Source organism: Xenopus laevis, chromosome 8S (genome assembly GCF_017654675.1).
Source record: "Xenopus laevis strain J_2021 chromosome 8S, Xenopus_laevis_v10.1, whole genome shotgun sequence".
NCBI lineage: Eukaryota > Metazoa > Chordata > Amphibia > Anura > Pipidae > Xenopus > Xenopus laevis.
In genome coordinates, this window is record NC_054386.1 from 31678629 (window position 1) to 31704181 (window position 25553).

Genomic DNA, 25553 nt, shown 5'->3' on the forward strand with positions numbered 1-25553 from the left:
GATCTGAATGGTTAGTGGAGGGTCGGGAGATGGGAATGCCCGATCGTACGTTAATTTGTACGATCTTTGCGTCTATGGCCAGCTTAACTCTGGGTACCAACAGACATGTGGCAGGGTTGAGTACCTGCGGTAAGGCTAGTTTTGTGCCCATAGATTGAGTGACCTGTTGCCAGAACCTCTGCACCGTAGTGCAACTCCACATCAAATGTATAAAGTCTACTTGATTTTTATTTAATTGTAACTCGTGGAACCTCCGCACCCACCTTGCCTTCCTGACACGTTATGTTCTACTTCTTCGTGCTAAAGCCCTTTTAAACAAATGGAACGCATGTCCTGACACCCATGTGTTTGTAAATGTTTTATTGGTTTGGCCCACCCTGGGAGACCACACATTGATGTTTGTTGCTGTCACTCACTGACTGCTTCATGAATATGTCAAGGAATCATTTTGGAAGAGGTTCGGCGGCATCCAGCTATTTTAGAAGAGGCTAGAATTATTGGAGAGTGTGTATATTAAGGCACAGGGCTGTAATTCCTGTGTATATTAAGGCTGCATGGTGTCACCGGAAGGGCCTGTAACTGTGCGGGTGTCGAGGAGACTAATAGAACCATGTCTGTTTAAAGCTGGCAAGAGATGTAAAGATTTTTAAAAGATCCGATCATCATCATGAGACCACGATTATCTCGGACCGATAAAGATTTTGTACCTGACCGATCAATTTTCTGACAGATGTCGGGCGAAAAATTGTAAGATGTACGATCGTTCGAATCCCACTAACCACGCGATATTTTCGAAGGATTGGTCGGACTTCGCTAAAATCGGTCATTCGGCAAGAGAAATCTTTGCGTCTATGGGGACCTTAATGGAAATCTGCCTGTCCCATTGGATCAAAGAGAATGTAGTTATTGAAACAGGAATGTGCGAGCAGTGACTTCTGGGTAACCCCCTTGGCTTTATACGCTATTTGCAGTGTCAGCAACAGCCCAAGATGACTACAGCAGAATTCTCTTATTTACATGCACTGCTGGCCAGGCTAATTAGCATTACCACTTGGAAATCCCAGCACTCTCCCTAAGTGTTTTGTCTTATTTGCATGTAAAAATCCTTAGTGTTTTATCCCAGCCTGCCCATTGCAAATGCTTGCTGCATGTGTAGCTGTTGCTTTATGTACTAGATACTAAATTGAATTGTTAGCTCTTGTGACCAGAACATTGGCTCCCATGGGGACGTGTTCCGTCTAGATCATCCACTTCCATGGAATAAGTCCCTCTATAGATAAACACTAATGACTAGGAGATCTTAAACTGCTGCTGCGCAGCGAAGGGATGTTATCTCATGAGAGGAAACACTAGGGTATCTCCCTGTATTGTGCACCAGTGGGATGATGCAATAAACAATAGCAACCAATCGGGAATAAGCTTTTAACATTCTAACTGCTCTGGCCAGTCTAAAGCTGACCTCTGATTGTTTGATACCACTCCATTCATACATAGATAGTGGTCTAATACTGACCTTCCAGTGAGCTTGGAAAGGAAAAGTACTTTTTTTCCTTTCTTATTACCATCAGTTTAGTTTGCGAAACAGGAAATTCCTCAGAAACCTTTCATTTATTTTTCTTTTCTTTTTTCCCTCTCTACCTCACCGACATCTGCTTTTGTATTTTGGGTTCCCCCACCCGCCCATCTCCCTTTTCTACATTCAGGGAAGTCATGTGACCCTTCGGATATGAAGAATGGGGAAATCGGTCGCTGCACTACTGCCTGCTGGGATTACTTGTCCTGTTACCCATCTGTCACCTAAACCCCAATTTAATTTAAATTATGTTCCTGGCTACACTGCCAGTTCTGACTCCTGAAACAATGCAGTAGAAGCCATACCTTGATCTGTAGTGGCCTGTCTGTGGAATTAAATATAAGTAAAACAAAAATAGAGAATTAGAGAAATACCTGTATCGGTTTTGTGCGTTTGGCGCTGTCAGCCTTTTATTCCCGTGACTTCTTTCCTGTTTCCTGAACAATCATGGCCAAGCCAGGCTTGTGGTTTGTCCCTGATTTCCCTTCTGCCCCAATCACGTTCCGCTGAGTCTTATGATTACAGGACAATAAAACCTGCTAAGAGCAATAGAAATTTCATTGCAACAGTGAAGTGTCAGCTTGTAAAAAAAAAAGCAGAAACTGCCCTGCGGCAAATAATGTTTGTTCCTAAAATAAAATTCTTATAGGTGATCTAAATGTAATCAGAAAGAGTATTCTAACTCAACCTGTAGTCTTGGTTACTTGGAATACCCTAATAATTTGCACTAGGGGTAAATTATCCCTATAATACATGAGTGATATGGTCACAGAACCCCTCAGGGACTATACACGAATGATACTCCCGAGTTCCCTCTATAACTCAGCCTTCATCCTTGTGCTTTTATATGGTCACAGAACCCCTCAGTGACTTCTAATATCCTTATCATTTACAGTAGGGGGTACATTATCCCTTATAATACACAAGTGATACACAGAGTTCCCTGTATAACTCAGCCTGCAGCCTTGTGCTTTTATATGGTCACAGAACCCCTCAGTGACTTCTAATATCCTTATCATTTACAGTAGGGGTACATTATCCCTTATAATACATGAGTGATACTCAGAGTTCCCTATATAACTCTGCTTGAAGCCTTGTGCCTTTATATGGTCACAGAATTTCTCAGTGACTTCTAATATCCTTATCATTTACAGTAGGGGGTACATTATCCCTTATAATACATGAGTGATACTCCGAGTTCCCTGTATAACTCAGCTGCAGCCTTTTGCTTTTATATGGTCACAGAACCCCTCAATGACTCCTAATATCCTTATCAATTACAGTAGGGTGTACACTATACCTTATAATGCAAACAACATCAGCCCCCTGTTCTGTGGCTCCTTAGAACAGTAGATAGCAATAAAAAAACACTTAATATTCACACTTTTTTTTTCCCCTAAGTCTGGGTTGTCACTAAAGAGTTGTACTATAGCTTCCAACACCCTATAGTGGTGGCTTAAAAGCTGATTAGTTGTGTTAGTGGACTTTCCAATGAATCATTAATTTTACCATGTTTCTTTGCTAATTCCAAAATGTTGCATAAAAAGGGAAGTTTTGCAGATTTTTCTTCAGTGTGCAGAAAGTCTCGGACAGGGAAGGTTTAACCCCTTTCCTGCTAGAATTGCATGCCTAAAGCCTTCTCCTGCAGGGACAGTGAAACTAGCTGAGCAGGCTACTCTTGTTGCCCTGAAACCCTTTCTGTTTGTTCTGTGCCTTTTCACTGGCAACTGTTGCAAAGGAACACAATGTCAGTAAATAGAAGGTGCACAGTAGGTGACATGTGCATGTGTAGATGCAGCTTTGCCCAGACTCCCTGCTATAGAGCTGTATCTGGCAGTGGATGCTGGGATATGTAGTTCAGAAATCTCTTTGCTGTCCCTTTCAACAGTACCTGTAGGGTATGAAAGAACACCATTTATATAAGATAAGCAGCTGCCAGTTCAGCTGTATACGAGTGAAATACAACTCCCAGCCAGAGATCTGGTTCAACCTGGTCTCCAGAGCTTCCCAGTGCCATATGTTACTGTCCCTTTAACAGATTATCTAATTGCTCTCACTGAACAGTAAAAAAGGGGTAAAGTTCATATGGCAGCCTCTGCGGTTGCATAGAAAGTGTGGAATGCCTTGGGATGTGTATTTTACAGAAAAGAATCACATTTCCCCCAATTTAGGGCCGGCAACTTAAATAAATAAACCTCTAATAGAGTTTGTGTTTCTGTGTAATTAAGGATAGAAGGCATAAAGCAGGAAAGGACTGCTGCTTCCAGTGGGGATCAGGTAGTATCTGTGCAGCCCCTGAGACAGAATGCTCTGTTATACAGATAGATAGAATCTCAGCCATAAAGCAGGACAGGACTGCTGCTTACAATGGGGATCAGATAGGATCTGTGCAGCCACTGGGACAGAATGCTCTGTTATACAGATAGCTAGAATCGCAGCTGCCATAAAGCAGGGCAGGACTGCTGCTTCCAATGGGGGATCAGATATAGAGGATATAGCTGCAGCTTACAGTTAAGGCTATTGGTAGACTGGAAGCACGAGGCAGGTGGCTTTGGTTATCATGGCTGTAGCAAATGCTCTTTAATCCTTTAATGGGTTTTCTAATGTAATCTTATTTCGTTTATTAATGAATGTGCCTTCGCTGGGCCACATGGCATGTGACATACATATGCAAGGGATGCCCACAGGGGAGTCGATATGGATTAGGTTACGGTGCCATCTGGGAATTATACTGCACAGAATTGGGACTGCAGTGCAGTATTTCTGCTGAAATTTAAGTATTTTATTTGTGGTACTAATATGTACAGAATGATTGGTCAGTGCTCCGAGTGAGCAAACCCCATATACATGGACATATAGATGTTCCTATAGTGTGACCTGCCCCACTGTTCCTGCCAGTAACCCTTTCTGTTCCTTTCTTCCAGAGCTCCACGCAGGAGATTGGAGAAGAGGTGGATGACGGCGTTATCTACAGCATCTCCCTGCGCAAAGTGCAGCTCCATCACACCGCCAACAAGGGGCAGCGATGGCTGGGGGTAAGCAGAGTTCCATCTCCCATGGGCTGTGCAGACGGCGGGCTTGCTGGACTCCGGGATACCACGGTGAGGAAGGCAGGGAGAGCAGGGTACTTGGGAGGGAATTTGGGGTACATATTTCAAACACACTTTATTTTACAGTAGTTAAGTGTAAACACTATGTATACAGGTCCATACATGTGCACAGTGGAAAAGTTGGTCTGGCCTCAAAGGGGTTTATTGATTTAAAAAAGGGAGTCCAGATGTGGGAGGGGCAAGTAGGTGAGCAGGGCAGTAGCGCATTACTGAAAGCCTCTCCCGGATGCAGGGAGTTTCAAATTCCCCTCCCCTCTGTGCCTTGCGCCCTTCCCTGGGGGAAACCGGTACAGTTTATAGAACTGAGAAACGGAAGGGCAGATGTTACGTTAAGAGCCTCACTGAGAGGGAAGAGAACACATTCAATAAATTCCTTTCCAGCTGAGAAGAATAGGTATAATAATAGGCCGGCCAACCTTTGGCCCAAATGCAGCTTATGTGTTACTTATAGTGTGACATCAGGAAGGAAGGCTCGGCTCTGCTCTTGTATCCTGTAAAATAGTCTAAACTAAGGCAGAGAAACTCCCGCCACTCCGGCATGGACACGCAAGGTTTCTCCACTTTACTTTTGTGAGCAGAATTGCCCAGTGTAGTGCAAGAAAGTTTAGCTCCACTTTAGCTATCCTGAACTGAAATGTTCAACATAAGGAAAGAGATGTGCTCAACTTTATCATTTGTGAACTAAAGAGCATAGCATAGTGCAAGGAACTTGCTCTACTTTAGCTGTGGTGTACTGCAGTGCCCAGCAATAGTGCAAGGAACTTGCTCCACTTTTTCTATGGTGTACTGCAGTGCCCTGATAATGCAATGCACTTGCTCCACCTTAGCTATGTGAACTGAAGCACCCAGCATAGTGCAAAACACTTGCCCCTCTACTAATTCTCTGAATTAGAGGTCACACCATAGGGATACAGCAATCCCGTTGTAGTGGGCATAAACTGGGAAGGGGCACTGACATGGCACCATTCCTGTATTGGGAGAGAAACTTGCTGTGCCTTCGCATGCTGGGAGTTGTAGGTGACATTGGGTGCCTTTTGGATAGCACCAACAAGGCAAAACCAGATGTGACCTTTGTTGTTCTTCTTTTTCCCCAGGTCGAGAACGATTCAGGCTTGAGCTTGTACGAGACCTGCAAGGTGAGGTCCATCAAGGCTGGGACCCTGGATAAGCTGGTGGAATATCTGGTCTCTGCTTTCAAAGGCAACGACTCCACCTACGTCACCATATTCCTTTGCACTTACCGGGCCTTTGCCACCACTAAACAAGTGCTGGATCTTCTCCTGAACAGGTATGTAACTCCCACTGGGACCACTGAACCCAACCTGAGGGGATTCCGTCTGCTTCATCCAACTGATATATCCTTTTCAAACAGATTTGGGCACCTGCACCCACAGCTAAACGGGGAACATTCTCACAACACTGTGGATGATCGTCTCGAGCTGAAAAAGTAAGTGATCCACCAGATACGTATTTAATTGCACTGTCCAATACAAAACACTTGGCAGCACCCACCCATTATAAAAACTTTCACCCAAACTTGCATTTTGAATTTCCTTTAACTTCCCAGCCATCTGTCTCTTTACTGTAGTCGCCCCTCCCCAGACAGTGCCCCTGCCACTCCTATCTCTGCTTGGCTTATGGCCTGATCTTCTCTGGCTCCCTCATCCTGCCAGCTTCAGACTGACAAATGGTTTCTACACAGTCTGGTGCGTGTCAGATTAATAGTAACTTTACCTTTGGTGAAACCAACTGGTATTAAATCTCTCTTATTATGCCCCTGCTAGTGACACCAACACAAAGCTGTGTGTGACCCTAAAATTCAATTTTTTGTTTCATTTTGGCAGCACCATCTCCTCCATCCTGGGAGCCTGGCTGGATCAGTACTTTGAGGACTTCCGGCAAGCCCCGGATTACACAAGTTTGAAACAGCTCATTACATACGTTAGGCACAATATCCCTGGGTCAGACTTGGAGAGAAGAGCTTGCAATCTCTTGACCCAGTTCAAGAGGCAGCAGATCAGCGCATTGGAGCCAGATGGTGAGTTTCAGTTTAGAATGCTTTAAAGTTCCCAAGAAAGCTGTACTACTATACTGATCGCCCAATAAGCAGATATTATAAGCCACAACTATTGGAGTTGTGAGGGTAGTGTAGTCTGCAGAGCCATCAGTCTTCGATCACATCCAAGTCCCTTTCTGTTGGAATTTGTATGCCCGGCCTCACCAATCTCATGTTAATTCAACATGCCACAATCCATTTCAAACCCTAAAATAAATTGAAAATGAGGATTTGGTAATATTGACCAAAATATTGAGGGTATTTGGGGTCTTCTATTTGATCTTACTTTGGTCAGACAAGAAAATGAAATCAACCAAAGAGAAGAAGGCCATGGTCCCCTAGATATCATTACCTGAGATACAGGTATCTTTCAAAGAACACATGGGCACTTCAGAAGTCATGGTACACCATAGCTAACCCCTCTAGGAGTATAATCTAGTTCTTCTTGACTGCTCTTCATCCACGAGGAATCCATCATGTTCTGTCTTTCAGTTGTGGACCACTCAAGTTGCACATTGCGCCTGGTGGAAGAACCTTTGTTGTTGGATGGGAAACCCGACTTCTTGTCCTTCCGTCAGGATATGGTGGCTGAACAGTTTACCGTTATGGACGCTGTAAGTTCTCCACGTTGGGCCTCACATTTTGGTTCCTATCTGTCTTATTGTAGGGTTTCTCATGTTCCTACCCTTTTCCAACATAGGAACTTTTTAAGAAGGTGGTGCCTTATCATTGCTTGGGTTGCATCTGGTCTCAAAGGGACAAGAAGGGCAAGGAACACCTGGCGCCAACCATCCGTGCCACCGTCTCCCAGTTCAACAGTGTCACTAACTGCGTCATATCTGCATGCCTTTGTGACCGTTCTCTGAAGCCTCAGCAGAGAGCCAAGGTGATAGAGCGATGGATTGAGGTGGCAAGGGTATGTAGAACCGCATTTCCTTTACAATTCAACAATGGGCCGCTTTGATTTTTTTATGACTTAGAATTCTGTTCCAATAGGAGTGTCGCATCCTAAAGAACTTCTCATCGTTACGGGCCATCTTGTCTGCGCTGCAGTGCAACGCCATCCACCGGCTTAAGAAGACGTGGGATGAAGTGTCCAGGTGAGCAAGAACATTAAAAACAGAGGGGTATCGTTCACTGATGTGCCCAAGTTTACGGCCAGTAAAACTGGGGCGTGGGGTTAGGTTTTGACTTTAAAATAAAGAATATTAGGATGAACATTCTGCTGTGTTTGAGGATAACAGGTTTCTTCTTTTTTTGTTTCAGGGAGAGTTACAGAATATTCACGGAACTTTCTGAAATCTTTTCCGATGAGAACAATCATTCTTTGAGCCGTGAACTGTTGATTAAGGTAAGGATTTAACCACTACAAACTAGCCATTCCCTCTCCCTTTGTGTATGGGGGGGGGAGAGGTATCTCTTTTTCACTCCTGACTCCAAAGGAAAAATTAGCCCAACGTAAGAACTTGTTTTTAGATAATTTCCACTTCAAGCAGGAACACCCACTTGTTGTTCTCAATTGTTAAAGGGCTGACTATCTGATAGGAGCCAGTTTCTTTCCACCCGCACCCAGTTCAACCACCAACGCCGTGTTATGGGTGTGAGTGTAAGTGTCATGCAGGCCCTGCTCATAAACCTTCTCTTTCCATGCTTGCTTATGTAATCGCCCTTATCAAGAATAGGGAACCCCTGCAATGCCGCACCCAGCCAGATGCACGCAATGTGTGTCAGCAGGCAAAGGATTCCTTCCCATATTGCACATCTCAGAAACTTACGGGATTCCCTTCTCCTTATCTCCCCCTGCCAGCCGCTGTCATGCACGAGCATAGGCCCCTGATCCGCTTTCAAATCCACTCCATGTTTTGATCCCCTTATCGGGGTTTACTGCAAGGGAAAGTAACATTTGTCTATAACCAAGTTGTTCATAAACAGACACGTGAGTGAGATGTATAGTGGTATTTATATATACCTTTAGTGAATCAGTATGGCATCCAACTCGGCTAAACCAGTAAGTGGACCATAAGAATACAATCTGATTGGCTTGTTTGTACTGGGTATAAAGGCAGCTATGATATCATTTTAAATGAGTCATAAGCCAATGCTAAAATAGACAATATTATTATTATAACTTAATTGTCTTACAATATTTTATTTGCAATGAATGCCGGAGGGTTTCACTAGATTTCTGGGAGCCACAGTGTCCCGCTGTGTTGCTGTTCATTAGCTTAATTCCTTGCTCATAGACTAATGAATAGCAGCCCTGTATGTTTATGTCAGTGCCAGGGATGGGATTTGTCTGGAACCACAAAGCCATTGCTTCTAATAGTTGGAATTGCACAGAGATTTGTAACGGGAACGGATGGGGCCACTGGTTTTATTTATATATTTTTATTTGGAAGCAAATTCCATTGATGTCATAGAACAATGCTTTTGTGTTATGATGAGTCAGTGCTGCCAAAAAAAGGGTTTAAATAAATTTGTATGTTTGCGTTCAATTTTCTGCCTTTAGGAGGGGACGTCCAAATTTGCAACTCTGGATATTAACCCCAAAAGGGCGCAGAAGAGGCAGCAGCAGCAAAGAGAAATGGTACGTGCTGAGCAATGGGGGGGGGGGGGAGTTGAGAACAGCCACATTAGAGGTCTTGTGCTTTGTATGCCCCCTACAGGCAGTCAGGAGTATTGCTGATATATTTTTGTTTTCTATTTGCAGGGTGTGATGCAAGGCACAATTCCCTACTTGGGCACTTTCCTGACGGACCTGGTGATGTTGGACACAGCAATGAAGGACTATCTGGAGGTGTGTGTGTATATATAATATTTTATGCTATCGAACATTTAGAAGAAGTAGAATGGATTTGTCCTTTTCATGCTGGTTTAATACGCCTGTGTTTTTGCCCTTACAGAGCGGGCTCATCAACTTTGAGAAACGACGAAAGGTGAGGCATAATGGCCATCTACAAACTTTATGTCTGATGTTCTCTCGATGCATTTTAAGTATCAGTAAAGCTGACTGCAGCATCTCTTTACTGTTTTGCCGTTGCAGGAATTTGAAGTCATAGCCCAAATCAAGTTGCTGCAGTCAGCCTGTAATAACTATAGCTTCCTGCCCGATGAGTCCTTTGTGGAATGGTTCCATAGCGTGGAAAGGCTCACTGAGGCAGAAAGGTGAGTTTGGAATCCTGCACAAGTCTTATATACAGCAATACTACAACTCCCTGCAGACAGTAACATGACATAAGTTGTTGGTTGGTATTGAGCGTGTTATAGGGATAATGCCAAACATTTGTCTGTGATGCAAAAACGTCTGGGTTTGATTAATCCCCCTCTACCTTGAGTGTTGTGAGTTAGCTTGGTGGGACAGCAGAAATAGCAGAGTAAGATGGAGATGGCTCTACAGCTTCCATTATAGCTGTGCATCTCTGCACCCATTAGCACATAATTGTGTGGCTGTAAATGAAGATTTGTTGTTGTGTTTCAGTTATAACCTGTCCTGTGAGATTGAGCACCTCTCCGAATCCGCCAGCAACACTCTGAAAGCCAAGAAAAACACAGGGATCATCAAGAGATGGAGCGAGTAAGTGCTTATCTACTGCTGCTACAGACAGGTTCTGGATTGGTTCTGAAACAATTTGGATTCAACTCCAGAAGCACACTTATGGTCATGAATAGCATGTGACCTGCTGTTCGCTGCCATGGATTAGTATACCTGGTGCAAACGTCTGCGGCTTTTATTACATTGACCTGTGTGCCGTTTCTTTTACAGCCGGCAGCCGCCTAGCTCGGAGCCTTGCACCAGTGTCAGTTCCCACTCCAAGTCTTTTGACCAGCTCAAGTGCAGCCCCCATATGTGCGGAGGGGACACCATGGACTCTCTCAGTGTCACCTCGGCTGGCTCCAGCAGCTCGGACGTGGATGAAATCAACATCAGCTTTGTCCCTGAATCCCCGGACTGTCAGGAGAAGAAGGTACGGGAGGGACCATGCCAAGCACGGCCGATACAGCCAGCGGAACCCTGCGTTCCTGAGGGGGTCAGTCCCTGCTCTCTCTGTGCTTTGCTGTGTGGGAAGGGAAAACTAAACGCTTGTGCTATAAATCCTCTAACACTGCCTGTTGATACAAATCCAGCCTCTAACTATGGTTCTCTACTTGCTAGTTCTGGGAGTCAACCTCCCTTTCTTCGCTTGATACATCCGGAATTGGCTCAGGTTCCAGTAGCGCTTCCTCCTCCTCTGTCTCCTCAACCCCTGTTTCCACTTCTCGGACGCACAAACGATCTGTGTCGGGGATCTCCAGCTACTCGTCCTTGTCCCTTCCCCTGTACAACCAGCAAATAGACGATTGTTGTATCATAAGGGTCAGCCTGGATGTAGACAATGGCAACATGTACAAAAGCATTCTGGTAAGAGCTCTTGGGGTCCTAGGCAAATATAATGACTAAGATCCTGTACAGTTAGAGCTAAGTGCTTTTTGGTTGCAATTAGTTACAAGACTGGGTAAACCCATCCCATGTTGCCACACCATTTTGGAGTTTATCTCTTGCCTTTTTGCATTGCATTGACTGTTACTTTCCCATCCCTTGCCCCTGCAGGTAACAAGCCAGGACAAAACACCCGTGGTGATTCGGAAAGCCATGGCCAAACACAATATTGACGGTGAGCGTGCGGAGGACTATGAGCTGGTGCAGATCATATCTGAGGAGAGAGGTATGTGCCAGGAGAGTTTCATTGACTCCACCAGCCAGCAGAAAGTCAATTAATTCCTCAAGCAAATACATTAGCTGGAAAGACTCGTCTGGCCAATTCCCAGCTTACAAGTTTCTCAGATTCCAGTAGAGAAAGGGAAAGTGAAGGGGTTAGAAGGTGATGGATAGAGGGATTTTTGTTCAGTAATCATTGGGAAAGGGTCAGAATGAGACTAGGATGTGGGTTTATGGAAGGGGCACTGGTCAATTTTGTAACTGGCTATAATGAGTAAAGGCTAGAGGAGAAGAAAGGGAATGGGTGAGAGATTATGAGACAAAGATGCAGTAGTGGCAAAGGGAATTAGGTGACGTAGTGCTGCAGAGAAAGGGAAGTGGGATCATCATTGGGGGACATGGATGGAGGGGAGTGAAATGGAGAAAGAGGCATTGCTGTGTGTATGGGGTATATTCGTGCATAAGAGTGAATGGGGGTAGAGGTAGAAAAGAGTGGAGGGGGATAAAGGTGAAGGAGGGTAGCATGGGAGTTAGAGGTGCAAGATGGTGGTTGCTAGAGGTACAGGAGAAGAAAGGTTAGAGGTGCAGGAGAATGCAAGAAGCAAGAGGGGCAGGATAGTGAATGGAAGCTGAAGGTACAGGAGAAGGACAGTAGATGTGCAGGACAATGAAGGAAGGCAGGTCCGGACTGAGACTTAAAATAGGCCCTGGCATTTCAGGTACACAGAGGCCCAATCAGCCAACATAGTGTCCCAAACAGCCTCCACCAGCCCACTAAATACTGACTTTTTATGGCACCTTATAGCAGCCCCTCTGGCATTTGCCAGAACTCACAGATTGCCAGTCCGGGCCTGAAGGAAGGGTTGAGAGACAAGACAGGAAGGCTACAGGTGCAGGAGAGGGAACAGAGACTAGAGACATACAGCCATGAGAGATACAGAGATGCTAGCAAGAACTACTTTGCTTTTCTATTTTATCTATCTATATACCCCTATAGCTAGACCTGTCCCTTCCTCTCATTGGCCAGAGGCCAGCTTTAAAAACAGTGTGGTTGCATTGTATATTTACACTGTGAGTTATGACTTCACAGCAGCTACACACTACTTCTATACAACAGAACATGGCTCCTCCGTTTAGTAAATATCCGGGGGGGAAAGCATGTCCCGTGTTTGTACTTGGAAGGTGGTGAGAGGTATTCTAATAGATTCTCCTTTTCTGCAGAGCTGAAGATCCCTGACAATGCCAACGTGTTTTATGCCATGAACTCAGGTGCCAACTATGACTTTGTACTGAAGAAACGCGGCTTCTCCAAAGGCATGAAGATCAAGCAGGGCTCCAGTTCTACGCTACCGCGCATGAAGCAGAAGGGACTCAAGATAGCCAAAGGCATCTTCTGACACATGCAAGGTGGTCAAAAAAGGCCTTGTTGGAGCCCCCCCAACAGGACATTGGTGGGACCAGTGCCCCAAAAAGGACAGCACTTAAAGCTCCTGTACAGCTGATGACTTTTCGGTTCAGATGGGAGCGGTCACAGGGCTTGGGTTGACCCAGATTCCTCTTGTTGACCATGTGGAGAGAGGAAGACCGTCAATGAGTGCTGGGCTTGTAAGAGTGGATGATGTGTGACCTTGCCCACCAACAGGACTCAAAAAATCCACCTCCATGCCTAAGGTGCCTTCAAGAGAAGGGTGGGGGGGACGTAGAAGTGTGAGATGTTGTCCAACTTGTGCAGTGCCAAGGGATTCAGTATTAATGTGAGATGCTGGCTTTATAGCACAACGTCCTATGGCCTTGTTGAGGCTTTGTGGCATTGCCCTTACAATGTGGAAGACTATGATTGGGAGTCGCTTTCTCCTTCATTAAAACGGACTTCCCCTGTTGGGTTTTCTTACCAACATAAAGCACTTTCCAAAAAACAAAAAAAACAATGAACCTTTTAAACTGTGAAAGCCCCAGAAGGATATTGTTGGCCTCTTAACATGACCATCAAGGAAGCCATGATAAATCAAGGCTCGTTTAAGAGGAGACTGACACCCCTCAGTCCCGTCCCCTCTCTCTCTCTTCCATCATTGAGTGCAGCATTTCAAATCACACCAAAGATGAATCCCCCAACCCCACCAATCCTTTCTCAACTGGTCAATAGTTGCTCTTACTAGCTGGCCGGAGAAAGTTGAAAGTACTTAACCCCCTAAAACATGTACAGTTTTTTCTTGTAAATATTAACTTTTTTTTTTTTTTTTTTTAAACTTGGGGCCAAATTTGACATTTCTAACTGATCTCCAGGAACGGCAATGGAGTGGGTCAGTACTGTGGATTAACCTTCTTTTTTGCGTGCGTGTAAAAAAAATTAAAAAAAAAAAAAAAAAATATTTATTGGTTGTAAATAGAATGGAGACAAATGAGATACTTTAATTCCCGTGCCATCCGTTTCAACGAATGCTTGGCACCTTTGGGTAACTGTAAATATTATGAGCTGTGTGATTAACGTTTGTACACTTAAATGCTTGTTAACCTTAATGATGCCTTAGCCTGTTACATGCTAAACAGCATTCACATGGTTAAGTCTTTTTTTTTTTCCCCCCTTTCTCTACAGGATTTGCCAACAGGCTGGTAACGTACCGGCGATTAGTTTGGGTTTGTAGTGATGTTATCTGGTCGGTTCACAATGGCTGCCTGCGTTTTAGTTAAAACGAAAGAGGAATTGTTTACAAAAAACCAAGGTTTTAATTTGACTTTATCAGGCCGATGTTGGAGGCCTACCCAAAACAGTCATGGACCTTGTATGTGGTATCTGGGCACCTTGCGTAACTGATTCTGTTGCATTGTTCAGATTGTAATCACAATGTGATTAATGGTATTAGTACCTGTTCAAGGTTCATAACACTTTGATTTGAAAACAAAATCACAACGTGGTGGGGTCACGCTTGTTAATACAAGTGACTCACCACTAGAGGCTGCCACATTTAGAATGGATTAAAATGTCAGTGCCCGTAGCTCATTAAAGCTTATGAGCTCTTGTAGTGGCCTCTTATTCAATGTTCATTAACGTTTTAATTGTAATTGTGCACAGTTTTACTGTAATCCTCCCATTCTAATGATTGTCGTTCGGTACCAGCTATCCATGCTGAAGGGCTTTTTGGTTGCTAGGCTCTCATCGCCCAGCAACCTGCTCAAAAAGCCCTTCCACCGTCACAACTGACTGTAACTGCCAGGGATCCAGATTAAACTGCATTCAGACTGTCAGTCTATAGTCAGGTGTGGGGCACCAAGCCATACGGATGGTTTCGTAGCCGATTGGAGTTCTCAGTAGTTTGCCAAGGATACTGGGATTTGTAGTTCACAAGGTTATCTGAAATGTTTGGCTCAGCTGATGCAGAATGTTATAAATGCAGTTGTCCCTTTAAGAATGGTGTGAGCTCTAATTTAACTCTAAATTTACCCAACACTATTAAAAAAAATGAGCAAGTCTTATTTATGTAGATGGTGTTATAAGCCATGCACTACTTGTTAACACTAGGGAATATACGTCCCTTTCTCCTTATTAGAACCCTACATCAAAAAGAACAGTGGTTAGGTTTTAAATGAAATCTTCAGGGCAGAGAGTGGCTGGACTGCAAATCCCAGGATGCATAGCGTGGTGTGTTTTTTTTTTTTTTAAACCTCTTGCGCCTTAATGCCTCCTCCTTCAATCTGACATGCATTGTTATTTTTCTTGCACAGAGATTGTGCTTGCCGCATCAGCCGACCTCTGGATTGTGTACAGAGATAGAGGTGATTTGATACAGTTTACAGAGAATTAAAGGGACACGATGCCTAATGGAAACTCACTACACAATGATAAGAGTTCATGGTGTTCAATCACACAGACTTGGTTGAAATGTTAAAAATCACATTTTATAATGCAGGTGTTGTTTTTTCCTGCTTACTGGGGGAAGCCATTTTCTCCTTGGCCTTACTTCCTGTTTGTTTCGCACACGCTCAGGAAGTTTTAGGGTGCAGCGGCAAATGGCTTTCTCTGTCTTCTTGCAAAATGCCACTCGAGGAATCCTTTCTGATGTATTTTCTATGCGCCATCAGTGTCCCTTTAAGACTACCGTTCTTTCTGCCATAACTTGGAGTTTACCTCCATCCTTACAAGTGCCAATCAGCCCTTCAGGGAAGTGAGGGTTAAAAAAAAAAGTGTGTGTGTGTGCAGTGAATTCTGGGATTTGTAGTTTAGCAGGCGTTCCTGCAGGGAGTCTTCATGCTTGCCAGGGACCCTTACGAGGTGCAGCAATGTTTAACCTATGGCTTTATCCTAGCAGCTATGTGCACAATGAATATTTGTGCTGAACCCCCAGCCACGTTTGTAAGTGAAGTGGTGCGACTATTCCCAGTCACCACCGCTAATGACCTGTAAACGTGTTACACCCCCTCACCCATGGAGCACAGATAGGTTAACACCCCCTCTAGTGGTCACAACAGTGTAAACACTAATTTATGTTTCTTACCCCCACAAAGTCCCCCCTTTTCTATTCTAAGTGCAATCTTTATTTTTTTGTGTATAAATCCCTGTGTGTATGTGGGTGTGTGCATGTCCGTGGGACTGCCCCTTCCACCGGCGCAAATGTTTACACTTGTTTCTTACCGTCTGGTTGTATGATGTGCTATTTTGTAAACACGACTTAAAAAAAACAAACAATTGAGCAGACTGTTCTAAAGAGCTGACTGTCACGATGAAATAATACCTGTAATATAGTCTTTGCAATAAATTACAACTCATGTCAAGCTGACGCGTGGGCTCTTATTTGTGTTATAGTTTGACTACACCCAAGGTAAACAAACAGGGGGAGTCGTATTATAATCCTTTATTTGTGTGTCGCCAACGTATTCCGCAGCTCTTTATATGGTAAATGGTTTTACACGTTGGCCATATTGCGGTAAGTGTGGGCCCAGAATTTCACATAAGGGGAACGTAGACTCTGCTTTACAGATTGGTAAGACATGTTGTCGTTGATTTCCAGGTACTGGCCAAGGTGAGTGGTGTAAGGCAGCCAATCGGTGGGCACTTTGGAGGGTCCTTGGTTGGGGTCACTGTAGAACGTGCAGAAGGAAAAATATACAGTTTACAAAAGGGACAAAAACTGTACTCCCCAACTATGATTATTGCAGTCTCACTTGTAGGAGTCTACCTGATGCATTTCATGCTACACTTATTGGTCACATTCCTTGCCGGCATGAGCCGGCTCTTGCACTTCAGCCAGGGGTCTTCGTAAAATGTAAAAAATTCAATGTGAGGAGCAGAATGCACCATGATTGGGTGCAGGCCAGCCTTGCCATAGGACAGGTGCTTAAAGGAGAAGTAAACATTTAAAAAGAATATGGCTAAAAATGCCATATTTTATATACTGAACTTATTGCACCAGCCTAAAGTTTCAGCTTCTCAATAGGAGCAATGATCCAGGACTTCTTAAATTTGTCACAGGGGGTCACCATCTTGGAAATTGTCTGTGACATTCACATGCTCAGTGGGCTCTGAGCAGCTGTTGAGAAGCTAAGTTTAGGGGTCGTCGCAAATTATCAAACAGAAAATGAGGTTTGTCTGTAATAAGCTGATGCTGCAGGACTCATTATTAAATTCTGATGCTAATTACACTGGTTTCTTTGCTGCCATGTAGTAATTATCTGTATTAATTACTAATAAGCCGTATATTGTGACATTTCTATTCTATGTGTACTGTATATTGTGAGTGGGTCCCTAAGCTAAGTAAGTGACAGCAGCACAGAGTATGTGCAAGTGAATCAGCAGAAAAGAAGATGGGGAGCTACTGGGGCATCATTGGAGACACAGATAGTCTCTGCTAAAGGGCAGCGGTTGGCTTGGGCTGGTACAGAAGCCCAAAGCATAATGCACAACATTTCTAGCTACTTCTTTAATTAAGCCTTAGCTCTCCTTTAAGTACAGGGTTCTGTTGTGGCCTGCATCCACCCCTGCTCCCTAAGTTGCACATCTGCACAAGGTAAAGTTTGGGGGTCCGCGGATGCCTAGATGCCTCCCACCACTTATGAATAAAGCACATACAGACAGCACTGTATTCATGAGAGGCAGCCACAGGTCTTTGCTCCAGAAACAGAGCAAACAGGCAGAGCAGTTTATTTAGACTTGAAGGCAGGGTTCAAAGTGCTAAAAATGTGAATATTATTTTTTCCACTATGTTGTAACTGCTCCCTATAGTTCTCTTATAACCAAAGAAATCAAACCGCAGCTGTTCCAACTGCCCTCTCTTGGTGATTCTACAGAATCAGGCATAAAGGGAGCCTGAAAAGCTTGTTTGATAGACAGGACAACAGGCACAGGGCTGTGAAAACCCCTTGGACAAACTAGTGACTTGGGAACTCTAGTTCAGGGCTAAAGTGCAAGCAAATGATTGGCATTTACTCCTTACCCAGTTGCAGCAAAGTTGGTCCAATAGGCAATCATGGCGGCAGAGACATCTCTATCCTTGGGTCTGTAAGCCAATGGAGTCTGGAAGGGTTTCCCGAACACGTACTGCAAATCATCTGCATGATCGGCTCCGACCCAGCTGGGGTAAATGGGCATGCGAGTCGGCAAAGAGAACACGTAGTTGTAAGTCCGTCCACTCCTGGGATTAAGAAAAAGCACAGTCTGGCTCAGAAATATAAAAGAAAGGGGCAGCTACCGACTAAATGCATAGTGTTAAAGGAGAACTAAACCCTAAAAATGAATATGGCTAAAAATGCCATGTTTTATATACTTATTGCACTAGACTATAAGCTTCTCAATAGCAGCAATGATCCAGGACTTCAAACTTGTCACAGGGGGTCACCATCTTGGAAAGTGTCTGCGACACTCACATGCTCAGTGGGCTCTGAGCAGCTCTCGAGAAGCTAAGCTTAGGGGTCGTCGCAAATTTTTAAGCAGAAAATGAGGTTTGTCTGTAAAATAAGCTGATGATACAGGGCTGATTATTAAATTCTGATGCTAGTTGCACCGGTTTCTGTGCTGCCATGTAGTAATTATCTGCATTAATTACTAATCAGTCTTATATTGTGACATATCTATTCTATGTGTACTGTATATTGTGAGCGGGTCCCTAAGCTCAGTAAGTGACAGCAGCACGGAGCATGTGCAGTGAATCAGCAGAACAGAAGATGGGGAGCTACTGGGGCATCTTTGGAGACACAGATCTTTACTGCTAAAGAGCTGTGGTTGCCTTGGGCTGGTACAGAAGCTCAAAACATAAAATACAACATTTCCAGCTACTTCTTTAGTTAAGCTTTAGTTCTCCTTTAAGCTGGCCATAGACGCAAAGATTTGATCGTATGAATCAAACGATTTGAACGATTTTCGGGCCGCGTGTGGAGAGTCCCAACATTTTTCGTGAGATGGAGATCGTTCGATCGGACTGGTTAGAAAATCTCTGTCGGCTGCTGATAATATCTCTGCATGTATTGCCGATCTGACGATATCAGTGGGAGACTGTCACCAGCTTTTGTCAGACATAACTTTCGTACGATTGCTGTCAGGGGCAGAACATCGGCTGATCTGTTCTTTTACTACTTTATTTGATCTGAATGTTTAGCGGCAGGTCGGGAGATGGCATCAAACAATCGTTTGTCCGATATGAAGGTAACTCTGAACGTCTATAGCCAGCTTTCGTTTATTGCATTGCTTGCACAGAATACTTTCTGCTTATCATGTGACATCTACTTCCTTTGTAGAGTGTTAATATATCAGGAAGTCATGAGTCAATAGAATTTACCAATATGGGCCCGGCAAAATCTACCCTGGCTTTAGTATCAATCTATCTTCATCATCATCATTATTTATTGTATCTATCTGAAAAAAAACTTACCGAGCATTCATGGAGTGAAGAGCCAGTGCCTCTTGGGTAGGGACCAGGAAAAGATAGTCCGTCTCTAAGTCTATGACAGTTCTTTTCATATTCTCCTGCTCAGGGTTGGGTCCCCAGTTGGCCGTGTAAAGGTTGTAGGCAGTTTCCAAGGCACTGGAGATTTTAGTCAGGGTCAAACCCTGCACCAGATTATAGACTTCGGCCCTGGGGACAGAAATCAGCATTAGACCCTTGAAGAGTAAGACTATGGCAGAGAGACAGTGAGGTATTATAACTTGTAGGCCCCAACTCCTGCAGCCATACTGAGGATATGAGAAGAGAAGGTGGGGGTTACATACTGCTAAACATGGGTGTATCTGTGTTTTATTTACCCATCACGGCTGGGAGCTGCCATGTTGCTGCACTTATAACGGATGTGTGATACAGAACGGGTACACTAGGCACAAACTTACTCAGAAATCTTCTGAAGAGGCTGATTGATAACTGGCAGATCTATGCCTGCAAACAAATGTGCATCCATGTTGTTTACACCTGCCATGTAATCCACATCCGCCGCATTAGCAAAGAGATTCATTGGTTCATCAGGAATGAAATCACCATCAATGACTGGGGAGATGCCCAAGTAGTAAACAGCGGGATCTGCGGGGGGGGGGGGGGGGGGAATGTCACAAACCAATGGGAATCACATTTTCCAGTATACAGATTTTTATTATCATTAGTATTATTTCTATTATTAAAGAGCCCAATGGAATCACATAACCCAAGATGCACCGGTATAGCCATACCTCTTTTTTATCTCTCTGGGCCCCCTGCCTTTATAATTGCCAAGGTCACACTTACACTCCAGGACAGACGGGTCCAGTTTATAGGCTAAAGTGACAGCCTTAGGGTCTGAAATCCTCAAGCAGTTTGCCATAGCGGCTGTGTCATGAACAGGACATCCAACTTTTTCAGCCACCTGAAACAGGGAAGTGTTGCATTGTTTAATTACCATAGGGGCACCTTATTTTGCTAAATTTATAATCCAAGGTTGGATTAAAATGGGTGGAGAAAATATCTATTTAACATATTTTCATAGTCATGGGGCACCATGTCTCTTATTCTGAGAAATGCCTACAACTAGAATCCAATAGTCTTCTAACACACTATGGCGCCCACTATCTGTCAGGCCAAGGACCAGGAAATCCAACACTGCCTCCTGTGAGAAATGCCGGGGGGGGGGCAGCAGCTATAAGAGCTGAAGCTTATGGCAAGTTATTACCTTTGTGGTCCAGAAAAGTGGGTTGCTCTGAAGTGCCCAAGGGGACATGCCCACCCCACTCTGGCTGATGGCTCGCTTGATCAGTCCTTTGTTGTATGGAGACAGGGTCTGCAAATTAAAAAAAGTAAAATGAAGGTGCAATTGTTACTCAAGAATATTATTGCCACTGGAAATTATAGATTGGACCCCTTTTTTTATTATGGCCTGCGAGACCTGCAGTCTCCACCATCAAGGTGAGATCTTTAATTCAGAAAATGATACTTGGGGCTGTCATAATGTGACTTAGGTATCACGGCAATGCGCCATACCTGAAGGGAGACACTGGCGCCTCCAGCAGACTCTCCAAATATGGTGATGTTATCAGGGTTCCCACCAAATGCAGCAATGTTCCTTTTCACCCAGGCGATGGCCATGTGTTGATCCCACAGTCCATAGTTGCCTGCAGCAAGAGCAAAGTCATCAGTGCCACCCACATCGAAGTATTAATGCCCCATTATTTTAGAACCAAAATGTGGCTGCAGTGTCTTTAACCCAATATCATACACGGACAAGAAGAAACCTTACCAGGAAGGTTAGAGTCTCCAGTACTCAGAAAGCCCAATGGTCCCAGTCTGTAGTTCAAGGTCACCACAATGACATTGCCACGGAGAGCGAGCTCCTCTCCATCATACAGATAGTTATCCAACACGTTGGCCCCCTGAGATGAACCGAGCAAGAAGGCCCCACCGTAGATCCAAACCATGACTGGTAGGTTGGTGGACACTGGATACAAAAGACCATATTAGTGTTCTTGGGGCTCATTCCAGCACAGGAAACATCAAAATCACTATAAGGACTGACCTGAAGAGCGGGTCTGAGGAACCCAGATGTTCAGGTAGAGGCAGTCTAAATCACCACGGACATTTGTTTGGGTTAAGGTGGATTGTAAGCACCGTTCCTTAAAGTTTGTGGCTTTTAATGTACCTGAAATAGATAGACAATATAAATTCCTTGGTTTTGAGATGCCTTCACTTATTATCCATTATTTATATAGCGCTAACATATGCCCATCAGCCCCTGCCCCAGTGGAGCCTTCAATCTAAAGTCCCTATCACAGTCCCATCAGTCCCTGCCCCAGAGAAGCTTACAATCTATAGTCCCTATCACAGTCATACACACTAAGGGCAGTTTTGCCAAGAGCCAATTACCCTGCCTGTATGTTTTTGGAGCCTGGGAGGAACCAGGGCTTCCTGTGGGAATTACCTGACCAGCCTGGGTGCAGTTGTGCCTTCTCAAAGGCTTTTGGTGGAGCAGCAAACGGGATGCCCTTAAAAACATCAATGTAATTCGGGAACAGGATCCCAATTTTCTTGCTGGTACCTTCCACAAATCCACCCTCGGTGTAAACCACTCCCAGCTGCAAAGGCAAAAAAATGACTTGTCACCTCATAACAGTACAGATAAATACCTTCAATATCTTCAAAAATGCTAATTTTACATTCTTTTGGGCATAAAAGAAAACCAAATCCTAAAAAACAACTTGGTTAATTCAGTGCCCTCTGGTGGACTTACTGAAGCAGCCTGGGACACTGCCACCAGACTGGCAAATGCCAGGGCAAGAGAAGCCCAAAGAGCCATTGTGACTGTCCCCACTCCTAGAGCTCTTCCAAGCCTGGGGAGCATAGATCCAAGCAGGTGTATATATACATGAGTTTACAGACAGATCCAGACCAACCCAAGGCAGAACCGCCCAATGAAGCTTTAGCTCAGTGGGAGAAGTTAAAGAATCAAAAGTCCAGCCTTTGCACCATGCAGGAGAAAAATGTGCAAGGAGATATGTTATGCCATGGTGCGACCCTTTCCAGGTGCTCTTTCCCACATGCATATATCTTATCTTCTCACAGCTAACATGAGCTGTAGCCCTTCCTCTGAACAGAACCAGCTGTCAATGATGTATGGAGCCTATTTCTAAAAAATGTAAATACAAACAAGCAATGGAATAGAATGCTGGAAGGGTGTCCAACAGTCTAGTCCTAGATCTAGCCTTCTCTATGAGTCTTGCCTGACAATTTGGTCCTGTTTGTAGGTACTCATTGGTCTTGCTGTCCCCAACATTAAAATGAGGAGTGTTCTAGTTAGCCACACCAAGTTCCTTTTCCCGATTCCTTCTTAAATGTATCAGCCCTTTTGTGATAAGATATCAAGGGGTTGGGTTGGATGGAACACATCATGAAGAAAAGACTTTAAAAAGCTGTTTAATGGAGAAGGCTGGGAAGTTTATTAGTAGCAGAGTCTATTTGGGGGTTGTATCTGTAGAGTGGGTTATGGAAACATTTTAATTGGTTTTAACAACACAAACAAGTACAATACAATATCCGGTAGAATGGCATTGGATTAGTGTCAGGTCAAGTGTAAACATATACAGACAGGAGAATACAGACACAAAGGGGCAGATTTACATAGGGCCGAATATCGAGGGTTAATTAACCCTCGATATTCGACTGCCGAATGTAAATCCTTCGACTTCGAATATAGAAGTCAAAGGATTTACCGCAAATAGTTTGATCGAACGAAAAATCGTTTGATCGAACGATTAAATCCTTCGAATCGTTCGATTCTAAGGATTTTAATTCATAGATCGAACGATTTTTCTTAGACCAAAGAATTGTTAGAAAGCCTTTGGGGACCTTCCCCATAGGCTAACATTGCACCTCGGTAGGTTTTAGGTGGCGAAGTAGGGGGTCGAAGTTTTTTTTAAAGAGACAGTACTTCGACTATAGAATGGTCGAATATTCAAACGATTTTTAGTTCGATTCGTTCGATTCGAAGACAATCGTAGTCGAAGGTCGAAGTAGCCAATTCGATGGTCGAAGTAGCCAAAAAAATCATTCGAAATTCAAAGTTTTTTTTATTCTATTCCTTCACTCGAGCTAAGTAAATGGGCCCCTTAGAGTTGCAATTGTTGGTCAAAGTTAAAGTCAAAAGTCAAAATAAACTTTATTGTCATCTCAGCAGTATACGAATACACAGTGAGACAAGACAATGTGGCTCCAACTAGTACAGATATCAGAGTGTCTCTCAGGTAGTGCAGGTGTATAAAGGTTGCCTTCTGTTAAGAAAGCTAGTTTAGGTATCCAGGGGGTGCTGGTCACACCAGTCTCCCCCAAATCTTGCCAAACATATCATACTGTATGTCCCTCTTGTCTCAAAGTTTAGTTTTATGAGGGGAAAGGCATTGTCTATCAACCTTCTCCAGAAGGCTAGGGTTCTCCCCATCCAGTGCATAACCACTGTTTTCTTAGAATAAAACATGAGCGTATGTAACCGGATCCTGGCTGTGTTAGTGGGCAGTAACTCATCTATCACCCTTAGCAAGCAGACTGTTGGGTCCACTATCTGTGGTGTGCCCAATTCGTTCACTAAGTTCTCCATTACTTTAGACCAGAAATCTTGAATGGGGGACAGGACCAGGCCATATGGAGAAAGTTGGCCCCAGGAGAATTGTAACGTGGGCAGAGATCATCTTGCCTCCTACCACTTTTCTTCAGTTTGAGGGGAGTTATGTATGTTTGGTGGAGGAATTTATACTGTATGAGTCTATCTTTTATTGAGTTTAGAAAAGTGTAGGTTGTCTGTGGCTTCCTCCCATTGTTTGTGATCAAGTCTCAGGATGGCCTGCTCCCACATGTGGTAAGCTTCGTCAAAAGGTGGTTTGATTCTTCCCAGAATCTCTCAAAAAAGTTTAGATACGAGTTTGGCTGAGGATGGGGAATAGAAGGCCTCCTCCAAAGCTACTGTGGTCACTATAGGGGAGAGGGTATGAAACTGGGCTTGAAAGGCATGTCTGAGTTGGTGGTACAGGTAAAACTAGGACTTTACCTTCCAACTCTTGATAAGAGGGAAACTGGGGGCCGGACATCAGGTCAGAGAGTTTTTTAATGCCCAAGTGTGGCCAGTAGAGGAAGTCTTGTAGTTCGTTTAGCTGGGGTAAGAGAGAGTTTCCCCCAGTGGGAGTGGGAGATAGGGTGTCTCATGAGTAATTCAGTATATATGCAAGTGCATGTAATTATAAAAACAGGGGTTTTTAATTACAAAGTTACGATCATAAAATTGGTAAGCCACCATACCACGTCAGAGTAATCCCCATACGGTGTAAGGAAACATTTCTATCATTATGTACAGAATATGGCTGAATACTTCCTGAAAGCACAAGGAGCAGCTCCATCACAATACAGAGCACATGAGGGAATGGTACACAGTACTGCCAATGTCAGGGCAGAGTAGGGGACAGTGGGATGGTTTACCCATACCCATTTTCACTCTGTCTGACAATCAAAAGGGAACCAACCCAACTTTACAGCCATTCTATTTCTTCTTAAAAAGGAGACAATAACTCAGATTTACTGGGGGTGTGCCAATTCAGAAACCAATTGTAGAAACCACCCAGGTGGCCAAAATCACTATCCAGTGCTATTCTTGACATTTTCCCAGGGGAACCTCTATGCCACACCGAGCTGACACCGAGAATGTAGAGTAGCGTTGAAAACCGCAAATGGCCCCAGAGTGGCACAAGAGGGTGGCAAGGGGCTTGGATGGAAAGTACCCCTGTCAGTATGTTTTATTTTTAGAGGGGCATTGGTTGAGGGTAGAAATGTAGTCATTTTGGTGACTGGATGTACCTCATATGTTGGACTGAGTTTACTTGTCCGTAATCTTCCTAAAATTCATGTTCTATATATGAAACAGTAAAACCAATGAAACACAGCAACCGTACGGGTGGCAGTTTTTTATATAAAGACACTGCAACTGCCTACTGTGTTGGGAGACACATCCAAATTGTGCACGAATAAAGAATGAATATTCATCCAACTCCTTCATTTCAATCTGACTGGATGAGACGGGCTCATGTATATTATGCACATTTATTACCTAAAACATTCACACATTCAGCCATAAAATGGATTGCGAGCAAATCATATGCAATGTGAAGGCATTTTGCAAGACAGGTCTGTCAACTGTAGG

At 44.0% G+C, this 25553-nt stretch overlaps 2 protein-coding genes across 8 annotated transcripts in view; one reads left to right on the plus strand and one right to left on the minus strand.

Moving 5' to 3' along the window:
- ralgds.S (ral guanine nucleotide dissociation stimulator S homeolog) overlaps nucleotides 1-16202 on the plus strand; it is an 81170-nt gene extending 64968 nt beyond the window's left edge. For 3 of the 7 annotated variants that reach the window (XM_018232627.2, XM_041574826.1, XM_018232624.2), the window contains exons 2-18: nucleotides 4498-4674; nucleotides 5778-5971; nucleotides 6056-6130; nucleotides 6528-6721; nucleotides 7232-7353; nucleotides 7440-7655; nucleotides 7736-7839; nucleotides 8006-8090; nucleotides 9249-9326; nucleotides 9450-9536; nucleotides 9643-9675; nucleotides 9783-9904; nucleotides 10218-10313; nucleotides 10503-10767; nucleotides 10893-11138; nucleotides 11328-11442; nucleotides 12657-16202. In XM_018232627.2, coding sequence (XP_018088116.1) covers nucleotides 4498-4674; nucleotides 5778-5971; nucleotides 6056-6130; nucleotides 6528-6721; nucleotides 7232-7353; nucleotides 7440-7655; nucleotides 7736-7839; nucleotides 8006-8090; nucleotides 9249-9326; nucleotides 9450-9536; nucleotides 9643-9675; nucleotides 9783-9904; nucleotides 10218-10313; nucleotides 10503-10767; nucleotides 10893-11138; nucleotides 11328-11442; nucleotides 12657-12832 — 2385 coding nt within the window. In that variant the 3' untranslated portion in view covers nucleotides 12833-16202. The remainder of the gene's footprint in view (nucleotides 1-4497; nucleotides 4675-5777; nucleotides 5972-6055; nucleotides 6131-6527; nucleotides 6722-7231; nucleotides 7354-7439; nucleotides 7656-7735; nucleotides 7840-8005; nucleotides 8091-9248; nucleotides 9327-9449; nucleotides 9537-9642; nucleotides 9676-9782; nucleotides 9905-10217; nucleotides 10314-10502; nucleotides 10768-10892; nucleotides 11139-11327; nucleotides 11443-12656) is intronic. The other 4 variants (XM_041574827.1, XM_018232626.2, XM_018232628.2 and 1 more) reach the window with 3 other exon arrangements.
- Nucleotides 16203-16285: 83 nt separating this feature from the next.
- Nucleotides 16286-22205, minus strand: cel.2.S (carboxyl ester lipase S homeolog). The gene is made up of 11 exons (NM_001087384.2): nucleotides 22104-22205; nucleotides 21795-21948; nucleotides 21393-21515; nucleotides 21117-21314; nucleotides 20861-20991; nucleotides 20553-20660; nucleotides 20132-20249; nucleotides 19744-19930; nucleotides 19292-19495; nucleotides 17861-18058; nucleotides 16286-16508 (listed from the first exon to the last, which is right to left on the minus strand). The coding sequence occupies exons 1-11, from the start codon at nucleotides 22167-22169 to the stop codon at nucleotides 16334-16336; spliced, it is 1662 nt and encodes a 553-aa protein (NP_001080853.1). The 5' UTR covers nucleotides 22170-22205; the 3' UTR covers nucleotides 16286-16333.
- Nucleotides 22206-25553: the final 3348 nt, after the last annotated feature.

What these genes read in the sequence shown, in the direction of transcription:
- cel.2.S (NM_001087384.2), bottom strand. Translation starts at nt 22,169, where the DNA reads ATGGCTCTTTGGGCTTCTCTTGCCCTGGCATTTGCCAGTCTGGTGGCA. An exon ending in CAGTGTCCCAGGCTGCTTCA is followed by an intron (nt 21,949 to 22,103) that starts GTAAGTCCACCA and finishes TTGCCTTTGCAG; the next exon opens with CTGGGAGTGGTTTACACCGA. An exon ending in ACTGCACCCAGGCTGGTCAG is followed by an intron (nt 21,516 to 21,794) that starts GTAATTCCCACA and finishes TATCTATTTCAG; the next exon opens with GTACATTAAAAGCCACAAAC.